Here is an 18,755-nt window from a genome sequence, read left to right as displayed (position 1 = left end):
GAGGCTTCTCAACATGCCAACATGTTACAGTTCTGAAGAGGGAAATGACCATCAGGGGTGGATTGTCTCCTTTTACTCCCAGCAAGTCTCATTGTATTTCCAATAATCTGTCCTATAAATTGTAACTCTACTTTGTGGGGTAGTAAAATCCATGCCATTACTTTTATTATGTTACACATATGACACCCTTCCCTTCCTGAACGTGACAGAGGCAGTTACCTTGAGGTGTGTTTAGTGGACTTCTTTTGTGCTATGCATTGTCCCATGAGCGTGTACAGTCCTGCTTAGCATGTGTGTTCACTGAGGGACCTGGGAGGACCGAACACACTGCAGCATTTCTCAGGTAACAAACCTCAATGGCATTTCAGCTAAAAACACTTCCACATAATTTGAGACTGGTTCCCAGAAAAATATAAAGTATTTTATATATTTATAATTCATAGGCTAGTGATATGTAATGTCAATAATTTTAAGGGAATGTTCTTTACTTATTTATAGATATGATTCACACAATATAGATGAAATAATGGGCCACTTGAAGAGCTTTCAGGAATATATGTGAGATTATTTTTCTCTACAGTGATAGAACCAATGATATTTGAGCTAGAGAAATATAAATTGTAGACTATGAAGAACAGCAAGTAGTTTTTGCCCTTTACAGTGCTACAGAAGTTGAGGAGATAGCTCTGTGGTCTAAGTGCCTGCCTGGCAAGCACAAAGACCTGAGTTTGATCCTCAGTACCACGTGCTATGCCAGCCTCCACGCAGTGCTGGCCTCTATACTGTGCTGGCCACCAATACTGGGCACGGTGGCACACGCCTGTCATCCCAGCACTGTGGAGGCTAACACAGGAGGATCACTAAGAGTCTGAGCTGCACAGTGAGACCCTGTACCAAATAAAAGAATAAAATAAGTAGAGTGCAACAGAAAGTAATCTTAAATTTCATCTTCTAATTATAGGAATTTAAGTGCAGCATCCATTGGCATATGATTAATTAACATAAGTCCTGTATTCTCCTGTCTTCTGTAGCTTGGGTTTCTTCGCACTGTAGTGTAGTGTAGTGTTACCTTTAAAACAGCCCATCAACACAACTTCCTCTTTATTTTACTTTTACCTGCTTTTAAGAAAAAAAAAGAGAGACTTTACTCTCAAATACTTAAAGTACTTCCATATTTTCTCAAAAAGTATATTCATATACATGTAGATACATATATCAGTATTATCTCTTTGTTTGTACCAGGAATTGAACTCAGGACCTTGCACTTGCCAGGCAAGCACTTACTCTACTGAGCCGTCTCTCCGAAACTGACATTATCCCTCTTATAAGCTCTAGTGTTTTTCCCTTGATTTTTCCTTTCTTGTTGGAGAAGTCCATGATTAATGGACTTCTATGGATTTTGCTTTATAGAATCTGTCTGTCCAACACGAATTCCTGTGGCAGCCCGTGATGAGAAAGGCTTTGACATACTACTAGGATTAGGTGTAAAGAAAAAGGTCAAGAAAAGAATCCAACTTTCACCAACGAACATAAAAGGATATGAAATAACGTCGAAAGTTGATCTGTCAGAATTGACAAGGTAACATTCTGTGGATCGAACAGTATTATGTATGTTTGTGTGTGTATGTATGTTTGTGTGTATGTATATACATATGTGTATGTATGTTTGCATGTGCATATGTACATATGTGTGTATGGATGGATGGATGGATGTGATATTTGCAGTGTTGCTGAATATCTGTGGGTTCACCCTCTTCTTCTGTTTCTAGCAATGTGTTCCCAGAAGGTCTTCCTCCATCGTATGTATTTGTTTCCACCCAGAGATTTAAAGTCAAGAAAGTGTGGGATTTGTGGAGAATACTAACAACCCATGGAAAGCCACAAATAGCAGTTACCTTAAGTGGTGTGGACAAAACCTTATCATTTACCACGACTAGCATAATCAATGGCTCACAAGTGGCCGTATTTTCTGACCCTCAAGTTAAGGTAAAAATGTTGGAGCATGATAATGTTATTTATAATCACAGAAAAACACCATTGTTTTTTGTGTCTGGTGGGTGAGAGAATTATAATTTTAATACAATGTCATATTTTCATGATACTGATTTCATGTTTTAATATTGTCTTGTTGAAGAGATCAACAGAGGAAGGTAAATCTGTTTCTTAGTATTAGGACAAAAAGCAAGGCAAATTAACATATTTTGAGTGCCTACTGCTAGGTTATAGGAATATTTAATGATACTAACCATCTAAGAAGTTATCGCTCCCATTTTGTGGACAAAGAAACCGATGTTCAAGGTTAAGTAACATAGCTCAAAATAACACAGCTCGTAAACGTTGACATCAGAATTTGAATTGAAAGTCCGGGCATGGTGATGCATGTCTGTAATTCTAGCACTAGGGAGGCAGAAAAACAGGAGGATCACTACGAGTCTGAGCTCTGTAGTGAGACCCTGCACAAAACAAACAAACAAACAAACAAACAAAGAAGAAACAACAAGAAATTGAGTTTAAGTTTGTTGATTTCAAAGTCCCCTTTGACCAGACTTCTACCACCATGTGTAGAAAGACATATTTGTCAAAATCTTAAATACCTGATAGATGATACAGAATTTACCTTCATTATAATTTATTCTCTAAAAGAAATATAAATTTATATTTATTGCAATAATTTTTTAAAAGTTTATTTTGTAAGTCCTGTGTTTATAATGTAGTTTCAGTGATGATAACAATTAAGCTTTGCTCATTATAATATTCAAATGTATATTAATATAATTTAGGGAATGCTTATAGTTATATATATATGGCATTTATTAAATTTTTCACTCAAATATTAAATTAAAAATTGTGTCTGGCTGATGAGATAGCTCAGTGGTCTAAATTGCCTGCTTAGGCAAGCTCAGACAAGCATGCAGGAACTGCAGTTTGACCCTTGCACCGCATGCCATGCCAGCCCCACTTCTGGCTGGGCTGAGCCTGCCATAAGAAAAAAAAATTGTGGACTGCTATTTTTATTAGATACTAAGTTCTTTAAGAAAAAAAAGTCAATATGCATTGGTAATGCATATGCAAATGAGGGGCCTAAAAAGACCAAAATGTAGTGGAGTCAGGGTGGGAAAGTGTGTTCTGGAACAAAGGGTGAAAAAATCTCTCCAAGAGAGGTCACTTTTGTGCTGGACCTTGAAGGGTGTAGGAAGACTCGATGGGAAAAGTGGCAGCACATTAGGTTGGTGATTCAGTGTTAAGCAGCAGCAAAATGAGGGGGTTTTGTCTAAAGAATATGTTTGGGATGTACCATGCGCCACTCACAAGGCTGTCAGGTATGAGCTCAGGGTATGAGGAGCCTGGCAGGCCCCATAGACTGGCTTGGACTTTATTCTGTGGATCACAGAGCTCCACCAGAACTTTTGATCATAAGTACCTCATGTTCAAGCAGCCCTGATTCTCTTTTCCTCCTTCATAAACAGTACTTTCAACCTTCTCCAGCAGTTTAAAATGGGCATCTCCTGTAATAAAACTCTGGTGGATAGCTGAAGGATGTGTTGTATAAGAAGCTCAGAAATACGAATACATTTCAAAATAAGGCAAAATACCCTCTGATCCAAATCATAGCATTAAAATGGAAATGGGAAAGGGAGTTAAAATCATGCTTAGGGACATATTCAATTGGATTTTGCATCTGGTTAGTTAGTACAACTCAGAGAAAGAATTGTGTGTTTTAGAATAACAAAGATACTGTTATCCAAGGGAAATAAGATGAAGAAAGTTCAAAGGATAATTCAGGTTCATTTGAATGCATACAATATTAAGCTAATTATGAGATATCTTGCAAATCTATTCTAGCCAGTGTTAGAATTACAAGGCCCATGTATAGGACAGAGGTACAGGCAGTTGATGCAGACATGGGAGTTACCAGAGGGAATTAATGACTGGTCTGTAGTAATGGACAGTCTTGTCCAAGGGCAGAACAGCAACGGTAAGGTCTGACCTGTAAGGGACGCCCTCATGTAGGAAGGCAGCTGGGGGAGGAGCCCTCAAAGAGATACGCATTGCAGAGGAAGACATGAGACCAGCAAAGTGGCTTAAATTGAGAAGTTGAGTGGAAACAGCAAGGAGATGGATGTTAGTCACTGGGTCCAGAGTCCCACGAAATTGATAGATGAGGAACAAGAGAAGCCATTTAGATTCAGGGATGCGAATTTCATTTGTGACTCTGGGGAAGTTGCTCCAGAATTTGTTTGACACATTGACTTTGAGGTATGTAATAGGAATTCAGGTAGGGGCTAATGAAAGGGTTGGTGGGTAGCATAGAAGGCCAGCTTGGATCAAGGTGAGTTAGTATTTATTAGAGGAAATATATGGTGTAGATTTTTCTTGCCATTGTTGGGAGCATGGGAGGAGAAAGAAAGAAAGTTTGTTACAGGTTTTACTTATGAATCATTCATGCTTTCTTCCTGTAGACACTGTTTGATGGAGGGTGGCATCAAATCCGTCTCTTAGTAACAGAACAAGACGTGGCCCTGTTTATTGATGACCAAGAAATCAGCACCAAAGCCTTGCATCCAACACTAGGGATTTTCGTCAGTGGGCAAACACAAATTGGAAAGTACTTTGGGAAGGAAGAAACTGTTCAGGTGGATAATTGACAATCGACTTTTGCTTAGGATAGAATGAAACTTTGGCTCTCTTTGTAATAGTATTGCCTGCACTGAGTGGATTTAATCTAATTATGAATTCTCTAAGCTACTTAATCAGAATGTAATGAGTTCATGGTTTAAATTGTGTTATGCAAATGCAAAATAATAGTATAATCCATTCTTAAGAATACTTAGAAAAATGTAGGATAGAATTCTAGGAAATATTAATTTTATATTTCCTAGGAGAAACATGGTTTAAACAATGAATTTGGAAAAGGGAATACAGCTAGAACTCTAAGTGAGGGCTATAAAAATCTCTTTGCAGCTGTGGGGATAAAATTAGATAAATGCATTCCAGGGTTCCTCACAAATAAAACTGTTATTTAAAAACAAAACAAATGTGATCTGTTCAACTCATACTTTAAAAGATTTTGTTTTGACTTTTTATTTTTTCCTTTGTTTTTATTTATTTATTTATTATTATTGAGAAATAAATATGAATGAGACAGTTTCACAGCTGATTAATAGGACAGTTTTGATAATCAATACACTGTACATTGTTATCTTCTTAGTGGTTATCCATAGTACAAGAAGCAGACAGGATATTCTGTCCAAACACTGTTAGTACACCTCTTTCTTCTCATTGAATTAAGTGAAAGTAGCTGTAAATTTATCCTATCTTCTATTTTGTATATATAAATACAAAATGATCTCTCCTTTGTATCCTTTTTTTTTTGTCCTGTCAGAGGTGAATATTCTATTGGCATCTAAATACTATAGGTGTTTGAATTCAACTAAACAATGCAACACTGTCTAGCAGTCTATAATATTAGTGGGTTATCCTCAGAAGTTATTGACTTGAGCCTTTTAAAGCTCATCGTATTAATATGGATTTACTTTATATACCTCATTTTTATACTTTTCTGCTGGATGGTTAAGACCAAGATAAAGCAAGACCTATATAACAAGAAATGTAACTTTTGTATCTGATAAGGTCAGCCAAGTACTCTCAGGATTTATCTTGTAGCCCTGTACCGCCTTTTGTACATCCTTTTGTCAGTGTCAGACATGAGGATGAGTCACAGTTGTTGCTTGACCATAAATTGACCAATTTACTCTCTGTGAAAGCTTGAGAAAATATTTTTTTCTCTTCATGTGACTCTCCCCAGGCTCACTTTACATCATCGAACACATTCCTCTGTGGATCCATAGTCTTCTTCATCAGAAAATTTGGAGCACAACTGAGTTACATGTTGTTACAGTACAGGTTTTCCTATGTCCCGAGTCTTCACTGACCTTGAAAGGCTAGGGCCAAAATGTTGGCTAACCTTGCAGCCCTTCCTTTTCTCCAATTTTGAACTGCTAACTTAGGTTGTTAACCCTCCAGAAGAGAAGCTAATTATTAACCTGCAATATATGCAGTTCGGTTTACCCCGTCTGTGTTTTGACTTTTTAAACATCCTTGGTTAGAGTATATTTATGTTTGGGTTGAAGAGTGTGTATGTATAACCCATTTCTAAAAAGTCCTTTACTGGAAAAAACATGTCCCTCTTATACTTTTCATAAAGAAAAGGTTCTGTCACATTTAAATTTGTGATTAGACATTGGTCAGCGCATATAGATGCTGTGTGTGAGACTGTATTAAACACTTAAATGGTTTTTAAGTCAGGTGCTGACTCTCTGAGCACACATTTTTTCCCATAACCAAGTCTCTAAAGTCAAAGATAGCCTCCTGAGCCCACTGCATGTGGTCAGACCACTGCAGGGACAGGATAAGCACAGAAAACCAGGAAAAGCTTTTAAGTGTCCAAGAGATCGGTCTCTGGATTGGCTCTTAATACAGGGATACCGAGAAACATACGTCTTGAAGGAAATCAGAGATTTATTCTTGGCACTAGGAACTTTTTCCTTAGGGGTTATATTGTATCCTATATTTACAGTACATGCAAGATACTCAAATTTTCTATTTTCATTGTGTTACCTAAATGCTCCCATCTAGACCTTACAATTACTGGCCTTGGTGGCTGATTCTTCAAGTCTGATCTGCTATTTCTAAACAGTCAGCTTGGGCCTCAGTTTTAACTCTTTATCTGCTCCTAGTTCGATGTCCAAAAGTTGCGAATCTACTGTGATCCAGAGCAGAACAACCGGGAGACCGCATGTGAGATCCCTGGATTCGTAAGTAGAACAGATTAGTGCCTTTCAGGTGTTGCTTCAGTTATCCCACACCACTGAAGGGCCAATATACCTAAGTCGTATTTAATATGTAGAGTTAATTTTGATTTTATTGACAGAGAACATAAAGTTACAGGAAGAAAGGTATTTTGAGGTGCAAACAAAATTACAGTGCGTCGTTGTACAAGTGAGAAGGAAAAGCAGAAAGGAGCTAGGAGAAGCCAGGCTCGGGACATCGGGCTTTGTCCGAACACATCAGTGTGTGAAACACAGTTCTGTGTTTAGATAGCTATAGCACAGGACTCCCCAAAGTGCATAGTTTAAAGAGTAAAAAGTGATTTGCCTGCTCACTAGCACCTACCTTCCGACCTACCTTTCTCTCTCTCTCTCTCAAATGTCTTTAGTACAGGGTCTACAGGGTCTCACTGTGTAGCATGGACCTGATTCTCCTGTTTTTAGCCTCCCAAACACTAGGACTACAGGTGTGCGCCAGTGCGCCCTGCGGGCAGGGACAGCATGGCACGCCAGGGACCCCAGCCACAGAGCTCTGCCTAAGCAGGCACTTTAGTCTGCTGAGCTATCTGGCTGGCCCTCACCAGCACTTTTCTTAAACGATAATGAGTATTTTTCTTTTGTTCTTATTACCTAAATAAGGTAACCTAATCCTGTTTTCCATAAAAGTGAAGAATTTATGAACCTTTTTGCTCAGAAAAATTGAGGCTGTAGAATAGCACATTTAAGGGATCCATGATAAAAGTAAACTAAACATACAACCTTCTAGAAATTATTCTCTTTGGATTTCTAGCAAGGCAATTTAGCTATCATAATTTTTAAATTACTTACAACTCGGAAAATAAATCTCTCCTAAACAGCATTGTGTTTGAGAGTCAATTGTGTATATTTTATTGATGTCTCTGATTGACAAACATACTATTAACCTCCCACAACTTTAGCATGCAGATTTTGGATTCTTAATCCACTTTTGAGATGCCTTCTGCCTTCTTCCTTACTCTTAACCTTACCTCCCATTTGTTGATCTCACTTGCTGTTTGGAGTGATTATAAATACCTAAAAGAAAGTGTGGCCATTCAGTAAGAAATTGAGAAATTCTTCTAAAGTAAAATGCTCAAAATTTTAATGCACACTTTGTGACTTGTTCAGATGACTTTGGGTTCTCTAGTGTGTGTAGTTCTAAAATAATTTCTATACAGTTCAAGAGAACATATGAATGTCACCCTGAGGTGTTTTTTTTTTTTTTTTTGCATGACTATTAATATCAGGCAGCATTGATGTTTTAATTTTTCCTGCTGTGTTATACCTTTATCAGTTCCCTTCCTTTATCCTTTACAGATATAGTGATGATTGGCATAGGTACACAGTTTTTAAGATGGTTACAAGCAAATATTTTAGCTCTTTGTTGATTTGACCTTTATATATCTTTTGTCAGGATAATTATAAATCAGAAAGACAATATAGAAATTAATTAAAACATATATTAAAGCATGTATGCTGTTTTTTCTTTCAGAATGGAGAGGTAGGCTTGGATGCTATTAGTCTTTGTAAGGTAATGTTTGCACTGTGGGACCACTTGGCTTCTTACCAGCTGTAAGTACATTAGATACACAGAATTCACTTTTATATAGTTTGAACTCTACTTCCCATAGAATTTTTGTGATTTAGAATTTCTTATAAGATTGGACTAAATAATATTGGAAAGTGACTGTAAGCTTTCTTTGCCATTTGATACAGACATAGAGACATGTACGTGTGTGTGTGTGTGTGTGTATAAGTATCTCTCCATGTTTGTCGTTTTTTCTACTTTTGTCTTTGTAGTGCCTTAATGGTCCCAGTGATGTAGGGTCAACTGAAGCTCCTTGTGTCTGCCCAGCAGGGAAGCCAGGACTACAAGGCCCTAAGGTGAGTGACACTTAATGTACCTGTTTTTAACACACACAGACAAGGGATACTCCAAAATACAAAATCCATAACCAATACTGACTTTGCCATGAATCATCCTTTGATACCTTATAAAAGTTTACAACCTGACTTTTATTGATTTTTAAAAGAAGGTGTATTCTATCTAGAACTGCCCTTTGAATCTACAGCTAATACCACAAAGCCACATTTTAATGATACTTTTTTCCAATCAACATTACTGTTAAATTCCAAGAATATTTGGTTGAAACCATGTTAAAAAATGAAGAAACAACATATGTTGAATCATGTTTTTTAATTTAAACTTTATTAGTGAACATTTGCATATGTGAATTTACATTCAACTTGGGGAGTAGATGCTGGCATATAACACACTGTTTATTATTTCCCTGCCACTTTCCACCCACCTCCCTCCTGCATCTCTAATTTCCCTTTCCCCATTTGCATTTTTGTTGTGATGATTATTCTTAGCTCATATTTATAACACAGAATGTTTCCATTCATTGTGGGTACTTTGTATCTGTACATGATACATTTAAATCTTATTAAATTCTTAAATGCCTAATGCGTCAAATACCTTTCATATAGAAAAATAAAATAACTTGTCTTGAGTATTGTGCATTTAATATCCAGTGTTAAATAGAGACTTATATACTTATTTCACTTAATCATGTAATTACCTTTGGAGACCATATGCTTGTGTTCCAACTGTATTTAAATATTTGCTTAAGCACCAATGCATGTTATGCATTTTTATACTGTTGGAACCATCCTTTGTGTACTGAGACTGGTTACTTTTAAGCTCACAGCATGTCCTGAAGCTGTTCCAGGGCTGTTAACTATGACTGACTGAATCACATGAGTTGGAGGAGTTTGGGGTTGCATCCCTCAGTTCCTGAAGTCTCTGATGTTTTCCAGCTCTTCATTTCTGACACATAGGTGTCTTATGGTATCACCTTGTTTTTGTGCACAAATACATATCTCTCTAGAAGATTTGTAGCACAACCATTTTCTTATCTGTTAAAGCCTCTGATTTTCAACTTTTCCAAGTTTCATGTGTTTCTAATTTAATCCTCTTTCTTAGTCATGATCCAGCCCCGTTGCCACCTACTACTTTAAGTGGAATTTCAGTTTTCCACTCATCTTCAAGTTGGCATGCTTCCTCACTCTGCTTTCCATTTTCTTCAGAAAATCTGGCAGGAAGCTAGGAACACACACACACACACACACACACACACACACACACACACTCTCTTCCATCATTTAAGGGCTCCTTCCCTTCCCCTAGAGATGGTTTCTTCCTCAGGGCAGGACCTCTATATGAAAATCAGACCCCCCCAGCAATATTATGGAGAGTATTTCTTTCATACTGGGGTATTTCTTTCAACTCTGGCTCTTACCATCAATAAGGGTTTGTTAGTTAAATAGAACCTAAACTGATCAACTGAGATGTGTGTATGTTAGATGTGACTGATGTAATGGGGGGTGGGGGGGATTCATGATAGATGTTTTACAAAGAGTTTGGCATGGGTGGGGAATCCCGGGTAGATATGTAAATAAGTGCTTGCTCAAGATAAAAAATGTCATCTGTTTAATGGTATCCAAGTGTCTGAAAAGTATAACAAGATTTTTGAAAATCTGGGTTAAAATGACTGTAGGACTCCACACCTTCACCCAGCATAGATCAGTCATTGAACTAGTTATTGAAGAATAAGCTTCTTCATTTTTTAGCACTAGTTCCAAATATAGGGGATTAGTAGATTAGTGGTGTAATTTATTTAATATTGGGCTATATCTCAGTTGCCTTTTACTCATTGCTGGGGCAAAACACCTGACACCCAAAATTAAGGAAGGAAAGGTTTATTCAGCTCACAGTTTGTGGAGGTTTCAGTTTATACTCCACCGGCTCCTGGGCAGGGTGGCACATGGCAGAGGACAGCCGTTCTTGAAGGGAAAAAGCAGCAAAGTGCAGGGGAAGGGGCAGCAACTGCGACCTCTGCCAAGCACTCTCCCTTCCTTTCTTGCTGACTGCGAAGACAGGAGCTCCACCGAGAAGGCTGGAGTGGTGTGCTGCGCGGTCATTCCCTTCCCAAGGGGCACCACTGTGAAGGGGCGCAAGCTCCGAGGAGGTGGTGCTGCGAAGGAGATCAGAGCTCCTCCACGGAGGTGGGGCACGCAGAAGCTTTCCCCAACCCCTTTATGAACCCTTCTTGTGCTGATCCACTTAGGGTGGGCCCACCCTGCCCTGCCCTGCCCTGCCCTGCAGTGGGGGCGCACGCCCCTGGCGTAGAATGGATCCAGCCAAGCTTCTGATGTCTAAGTTGATGCAACGTATCAACCACCACAAGCTAACCCTAACATATGTAAGCGTTTCTTTTGCTCACAGTGAAGGCTAATAAAAAAGAAATTTTCCTTAGAGTTCCTGGGTATTTAATAGTATGAATTGTCCATTGAATGAATTAGTACCTCATTAAAACTTAAGTCTCACCCTTTCTTCCATTTAAACTATGTAGAATATCTTGTTAAGAATGAAAGCCAGGGGCTGGTGAGATGGCTCAGTGGTCTAAAGCACCTACTTAGAACAAGCTAGCAAAGCACAGGGACCGCGGTTCAATCCCCCAGCACCACATGCCAGCCAGCCCTGTCCCCCTGGTGGGCTGAGCTGGCCACACACACACACACACACACACACACACACACATAAATAAATAAAATTAAAAACAAAAAAGAATGAAAGTCAAAGGCCGGCCAAGTAGCTCAGTGGATTAAAACACCTACAAGGAGGCACAGGGCCCCAGGGTCCGATCCCCAGGCCCACCGTGCTGACCCCACCCTGGGGGCACACTGAGACACAATTGAGACTGGGCGTGGTGACATGCACTTATAATCCCAGCTCTTGGGAGGCTGTAAACAGGTGGATCACTACGAGTCCGATCTAGTAGTGAGGCCCTGAACACCCTGTAGACCCTTCCCTAAAATACAGAAAAAAAAGAAAAAGAATGAAAGATGAGATAGTCTCCAGTTTAGAAGCAACTCCCTTTTAAATGATTGCTATGTGCAAATGAGATCTGTCCCTCCTTCTGTGTTGCAGTAGTATTTGTGGAGATGACCTTCTACATTTGATTTAACCTTAAATGTTAGATCTACTAGTTCAGAGGTAGAGAGAAAGCATTTTTTAAAATTTATTTATTTATGGTTTAGAATGATTTTTTTTTTTCCGGTACCTGGGATTGAACTCAGGACCCTGTGCTTACCAGGCAAGCACTTATTCTACTGAGCTATCTCCCCAGCCCTAGAATGATTTCTTAACAAACTCTTTACTCTGGAATGCCATAACTTTCTACACCCAAGTCCCTGTTGTTCTTTGCTTCACACTGATAATTCTGTCATGAATTAGTGGTTTAATTGGACTGTTGAAGTGTTCTCTGTCTGAAATACAGAATTTTTTTGAAAATATCAAGAGTCACTAGACACCAAGCTTTTACGGCAATTTTTACAGAGTGGATTCTTTCTAGCCTGAAGAATGGGTTAGGGGTCCCCAGGGAGAGAAAAGCTTGTTTTTAGAGAATGATCAAAAATAGTCTAAGGTGAGCTGGTCCTCACACAGGTAGAAGTAGAAAAACAAAAGGGAAAAAGGAAACATACTGAATTTTGAGAAGATGCCTTGGAAACATGGTGTTTGAGCTTGAGTGAAGTACTGCAAAGACATATGTTAGGATGTACAAACTAAAAATTAGCTTGCTTTTGCAAACACAACTGTTTCTTTAATTAGTTGTATTTACACTGAAAGAGAGGCCATATTCAGAGATGTATAGTAGTATAGTAGTAAGCATTATGTCCAATTTGGGTTATTTGGGTTTTTCTGTCTTTTGTTGAGAGTCCCTGAATTGGTTCTGAGAAGCATATGCACTTCAGTGGACAGGGGTAGTGGTGTCTAGTAGCATGGACTCTGGGATTGGACTGACTGGGCTTGAATCTCATCTTCATCACTGTTCGGTGACTTTGGGCATGTTACCTGACTTCCCTGGGGCTTAGTTTTCCTTTATATTAAATGGGAATAATAAAAGAATTACTAGGATTATTGTGTACTGTATGTAAATCTTTAAAGTTGTGCTTAATATAAATAATATAATAAATATTCATAGTTAAGTGTTAGCTTCAGTGCTAATAAAATTTAATTTTTATTCTAATTGGGCTTACCAGCTCCCTAAAAAGTTTGAGTTTGATTTTATTCTTCTAATTATATGGCAACAACCCAAACCTCTGTTACTTTTTGTAAACAGTTCACCAGGACAATAGTGAAAATAACTTATAGAATCTAATCACAATAATAGAAACTAAAAAAGTCATTCTTTTCCTCTTGGGGCTGTTGACATGTGTTATAGTTTTTATGAAGTTACAGAGGATTTTCTTTATGATTTTTTCCTTGAGAAATTAATTTTTATTAATTTAAAGCAGTCATGTAACATGGATTTTATACTCATACAACGTAAAGCACACAGCACGTCTGCTGTGCGCGAACTTCACTGCAGTCTCCTCATCACAGCAGCTCCTCTCTCAGAGCCTGCTGGCGCCTTGGGTTTTCTTCTGGCAGTACACATTCTGTGAGTGTGCAGGACAATCTGATTTTAAATAAATCAGCGAGTAAGTAGCTCTGGAACCTCTGCTTGACACTCAGGGTAGTGGGGAGTGCTGGTGAAAAGGAGAAAAAAAGGAAAAGTACAGTGGAGACCTTGCTGTCAAGGATCCCCGATTCTAAATGGAAAATGAAGATTAACAAAGGGAAACCTGAGAAAACGCTATCAGTATATGTGTGCCTATGTTTATAGCAGCACAATTTGTGGTAGCCAAATCTTGGAAACAACCAAGATGCCCGTCACCTGAGGAATGGTTGAGAAAGATGTGGTATTTTTATACAATGGAATATTACTCAGCTATAATGAATGATAAATTCGAAGCCTTTATATTGAAGTGGATGCCACTTGAACATATACTCGGAAGTGAAATAAACCAGACACATATGTGTAAATATCATATAGTTTCCCTAGTATAAGAACTCAAAAGAAGAAATACAAATAGAAAGGTATAATACAAGTAAAAGGAAAGTAGGATCTCGACTAACTAATCAAGAGAGGGAAAGGAGAAGAGCTATTAAACATGACAGTGACAAGCCATATAGTTATATGTAGAAGATGGGCAAGGCAATGATCCTGAGACTCTCTAGAAGATTTTTGAATCTAGCAGTTAATTGGAAAGATTCTCACCCTGACTAAGTATATATACTGATACCTGTGAACTAAGCAACTGCACTGAAGATGTTAATCTGTAATAGTAGTTTCATGCTTGGAGTGCCTGTCATTCTGGTCTTCTGAATATGGACTGCTTGTCATGACATGCCAGTTGCTGCTGTACTGTCTCTTGGGTAGATGATTGTTCAAAAAGAAGGGGTTGGTGAATGAAGGCAAGAGACAGGAAAAGGAATGTTGTGGGACTGTCCTGCTTCAAGGTTGTATATAGTTAGATTTTTTTGATTTATGTGTAAACATAAGAAGTATGTAATTCTTTATGCCTATTTTTAAAATATATTCTAATTTTTAAATGTTTTTTCATCATATTCTGTAGGGACTTAAAGGTCAGCATATCAATACTTGATGAAAAATACCTGTTCCATGTTATGCCTAAGATGTTTGATATTCACACAGATAGTGAGGTTAAGCTTAACAGCCTAGGTTGTATGGTAATAACAATAAACTTGTCTTCTGGATGGTTAACAACCTAAGTTTGCAGACCAAAATTAGAGAAAAAGGAGGGTCACAAGGAAAGCCAACATTTTGGCCCTAGCCTTCCAAGGCAATTAAGTCTCAGGACATATGAGAACTTGTACTGTAACATCATGTAACTCAGTAGTGTCCCAAATTTTCTGATCAAGGAGATTATGGGGCCAAAGAGGAAAGTGATCAATGATGTAGAATGTGGCTAAGGAGAGTCACATGGAAAGAAAACATTCTCTCAGGCTTTCACAGAGAGCACATTGGCCAAGCAATGGCCATGACTCATCCACATGGCTGACACTGACAAAGGTTCTACAACCTGAGGTACAGGATCTCAGGATAAATCCTGAGGAGATTTCACTGACCTTATCAGACCCAAAAAGCTACAATTCTTGTTGCATAGGTCTTCCTTTATCTTGGTCTTAACCATCCAGCAGAAAAGTATAAAAACGAGTATAAGAAGTAAAGCCATGGTGTTATGTTGAGCTATAGGGGACTCAGGTCAACAATTTCTGACATTGCCAGTCAAGCGGAAGACCCAATACTATTATGGACTACTGGACTCTTTTAGAATATTTTGCTGAGTTAACAAAGCTATAGTATTCAAATAGTGGAACTTAACATAAAAAGGGGATACAGATGAATGTCCATTTTGTATCTGTGTATTCAAAATGGTTAGGATAGATACATAATTACATTCTCTTAATGAATAGAGGGATTTGTTCTAATAATGTTTGTAGATAGGATATCATGTCCGCATCTTGTACAGTAATTAACCACTAGGAAGAATGTATGCAATGTGTTAAGTATTGAATCTGTCCTACCAATTTGGTTTGAAACTTTCTCATTGCTATTTGTTTCTCAATAAAATTATGGAAAAATAAAAAAAGGAAAGTTTAAAAAAAAGAAAAAAAAAACAAACACTATCAGCAGTAATGAAAAGTTAATGCTATAGGTGCTGCCATTGCAAACCAGTGGAAGGTTCCAGGACAAAGGAGCATGACTAGGAGATTCCAGGGACAGAGAGCTTTGCCATATTGGTGCTTATGGAGGAGAGGAAGCCTTTTTCCCAAGAGAAATAAAAGATGGTACAGTAATTGTTGAAAGGCAGGGAGTCCAGTCTTAAAGACTGTACTAAGAAAACAGAAATCCTAAATCTTAGAGACCCTAGAGGTTGCTAAATCCTAGGATTAGAATTAGAAACTATTTTCCCCCTGGATTTATAGTTATTTCTCTTTGTCTTCAAAAGAATGACATTTGTCATCTTTCCAGCCTTTCCTCTTGCTTAACCCCCTAGAGGCCTCTGGGAGTGGATTGTCCTCCCTTCTCGATTGGTTTCTGAGCAGAGTTCACTCAGTTCTTTCCACTTTTTCTGTTATATTTCAGGAACACATCTTTCTAGCCTAAAGTCCAAGACAGTTTTCTGATCAGTAAATTTGGCTCTGTGAAAGTACTGCAAATCAGCATGGTTCTTTGTGAATTATTCCTTGATAGGAAAATATCAAGGAATAATTGATATTTAACTTCTGCAGTTGCTTTTCTGCAGAAGTTCATAGATATTGATGGTAGAGATGTCACATAGTTCAGCAAGAGCCTGCACTTGTATTTCAGAGACTCAACTATAAATGAATATGAAACACTTTTTCTTTGGAGACCGAGTCTCACTATGTAGGTCAGGCTGGTCATAAGTTCACTAGCTCAGGCTGGCCTCAAACAGCAGTCCTCCTGCCTCAGCTTCCTAAGTGCTAGAATTACAGGTGTGTGCCACCTTCCCTGGCTGAAACTATTTCACAAGTATTTCTTAGATATAAATTATGAAATACCTTTACCTTACATTTAGAAATAGATTATAAAATACTTTCACCTTACATTTAGAAACAGATTATGAAATACCTTCACCTTACATTTATTTTATTTTATTTATTTATTGCAGTACCAGGGATAGAATCCAGCACCATAAGCTTGTCATGCAGGGATTCTGCCACTGAGCTATTTGCCCAGCCCTGCCTTACATGTAGAAATAAATTATAAAATACCTTCACCTTTCAAAAAGTTTCTGCCGTCTTACTTTCTCTCCTGGGTAGCAACCATTGAATGATCAGTGCTAGCCACTGAACATCACACTCCAATTCTGCAGGGACTGAAGACTGAGCATTGGCTAGGTGCTCTGGAATGGTGCTCTTTGAAGATCTCAGGGTGAAGAGGGTAAAAGAGATTTCTTGGTCTCTTAGGTGTTACCTGTACCTAAGTGCTGTTGGTTGTGGGAGAGTTACTTGGCCCCATTCCTCATCTCATGAAATACCAACATTTTGTAAATTTAGCATGATGATAAGTTTGGTACAGATTGACAAATGTATAGGAACGAAAGTAACAGCCACTGTATGGCTTTAAACTTAGTCCCATGTGTGAGCTCACACTTGTGAGTGATTATTTTATGACATGAATGATTACATTATTGGCTACCAATAGGTAGCACATTTAGAACAGAATTATATCCATAGACCCAGGACCCATATATTGCTATCCAGGAAACTGTGTTTATTGTACCACTTAACAGCTGGTTCAAATTCCAAAAATATATCCTGTAAATATTGACATTTTACACCAGAAAATGTCATATCTTGTGTTCCCACAGAAGTAAATCATTAAGCTTCATATAATAAGAAATATATTTATAGAAGTAAACATTTAAATATAGTATAATTTTCCTGTAGATTTTGGGACTTATGTGTTTATTTTTAAATATGCAAAAAAGCTTTAAATAATGGACTTGGCTTTGAGCCACTTAGAGCTAAGCTGTACCAGTATGGCTGGTTTCTTTACACTAAGAAATGGTTTTTCTTTTTGCTGTCCAGGGTGATCCTGGACTCCCTGGGGCTCCTGGCCACCCTGGACGACCTGGTCAAGATGGTAAGCCTGTGAGTACTGTAATTTAGTCATCTCGGTACTGGGATTATAGTGTCAAAGTACCTGTTGCACGGCTTATGGTTCAATGAGCAAAGAAGATTTTATTCAAAACTGCTGCCCTAGTGAGGAGACTGGACTCAGCCACTTTAAAACCGGGAGGGGAAGACTAGGTTCCTGGTCAAGCAAGTGGAAAACTGCCGAAGGGCCAGGCAAAGGCTGGGCGGGGGATGGAACTCACCAGGTTTGTTTGCCATTTCCAAGTGGCCTCTGTCTGCTGACTGGCATCCATGAGTGCTGCTCCAGTCATGTACAGGCCCTGGGACACAGGGTGCCACCTCAGACGGGCACCTGCCTTGAGAGCTGCAGCCAGAAGAAGAAGAAAGGGTCCTGGTCCTTGGGAAGGACATTCCTGGGGGATAAATTGGTGAGAAGTCATTGAAAAGGTTTATATCTCACAGAGACAAAAGAATGTAGAATTCATAGTTTTCTAAAGTAAATTCTCTAAGAATAGGGAATCCTATGGCACGGTCAGGAGGGTGCCTGGAGTCTGCTCACGCTGAGGAGTCAGCTCAGGTCCACTTGCTCTTGGGAGTCCACTTTCCAGACACGTTATAGTATCTTCACAGCGGCACATATCTCTGCTGCCATTAAAAAACTGGCCAGCAAGTTTCAGTATCATGAATACCTGCTTAAAAATCTTTTTCTACATTCTCTGTATGTGTGTGGAAGTTTTCTATTTGAGTACCTTTTAAAAGGTGATATTATTTTCTTAAGAATATACACAGTGCGATACATTTATGATCTCACTAAAAAGACTATCCTCTGAGATTCCAGAGGACATGGAACCATTTAAAGAGAATATAAATGAACATTAAAGCATTTTTAAGCAAATAGTTACAGATAAGTTATTGTCTGCTTGTTTATTAGAGTAAGTAAATATTAAGAATCAGTTTTTGAATGTTATATAATAAATGTCACTAGGAAAGTATCTCCTAAGAGACTTTAAAATAAGAAATTATCGTGAGGAAGTAGGAAGCTTTGCCCTGTGACTTTACAAAATTCAAGAAGTGGAAGACCCTAATGTCACACCCTCCTCACACCAGCCACCAGGGCTGAACATGTCCCATGGAGACTTCCTGAGGCATTCAGTATGAACAGCAGAAGTGATAACAACAACAGTGGAGATGTGGCGGTCTCCAGAGCCCGTTAGCACCGCCAGTGTGTGTGAGGGGTGGAGGCTAATAAACAGCAAGCCTTTCGCTAGAGAAGCTGGCAGGAGGAGCCCGCGTAGTGCAGCAGCGTGAGCAGGGCAAGCCCTGGCACTGCGGGC

General features: G+C 38.6%; 1 protein-coding gene across 3 annotated transcripts in view; it reads left to right on the top strand.

Moving 5' to 3' along the window:
* The window catches only part of Col21a1 (collagen type XXI alpha 1 chain), a 243,648-nt gene that overhangs the window by 98,876 nt on the left and 126,017 nt on the right, over positions 1-18,755 (top strand). For 2 of the 3 annotated variants that reach the window (XM_023704842.1, XM_023704841.1), the window contains exons 4-10: positions 1,411-1,579; positions 1,770-1,986; positions 4,461-4,634; positions 6,738-6,815; positions 8,338-8,346; positions 8,646-8,729; positions 17,374-17,436. In XM_023704842.1, the coding sequence (XP_023560610.1) occupies positions 1,411-1,579; positions 1,770-1,986; positions 4,461-4,634; positions 6,738-6,815; positions 8,338-8,346; positions 8,646-8,729; positions 17,374-17,436 (794 nt within the window). Of the gene's footprint in view, positions 1-1,410; positions 1,580-1,769; positions 1,987-4,460; positions 4,635-6,737; positions 6,816-8,337; positions 8,347-8,645; positions 8,730-17,373; positions 17,437-18,755 lie in introns of those variants that run through there. The other variant, XM_023704843.1, reaches the window with a different exon arrangement.

The sequence above is a fragment of the Octodon degus genome, unplaced genomic scaffold (genome assembly GCF_000260255.1).
Source record: "Octodon degus isolate 3935 unplaced genomic scaffold, OctDeg1.0 scaffold00205, whole genome shotgun sequence".
In the NCBI taxonomy this organism is placed as follows: Eukaryota; Metazoa; Chordata; class Mammalia; order Rodentia; family Octodontidae; genus Octodon; species Octodon degus.
Note: the sequence above shows the minus strand (reverse complement) of the source record. Positions and strands in the feature narration are given on the sequence as shown.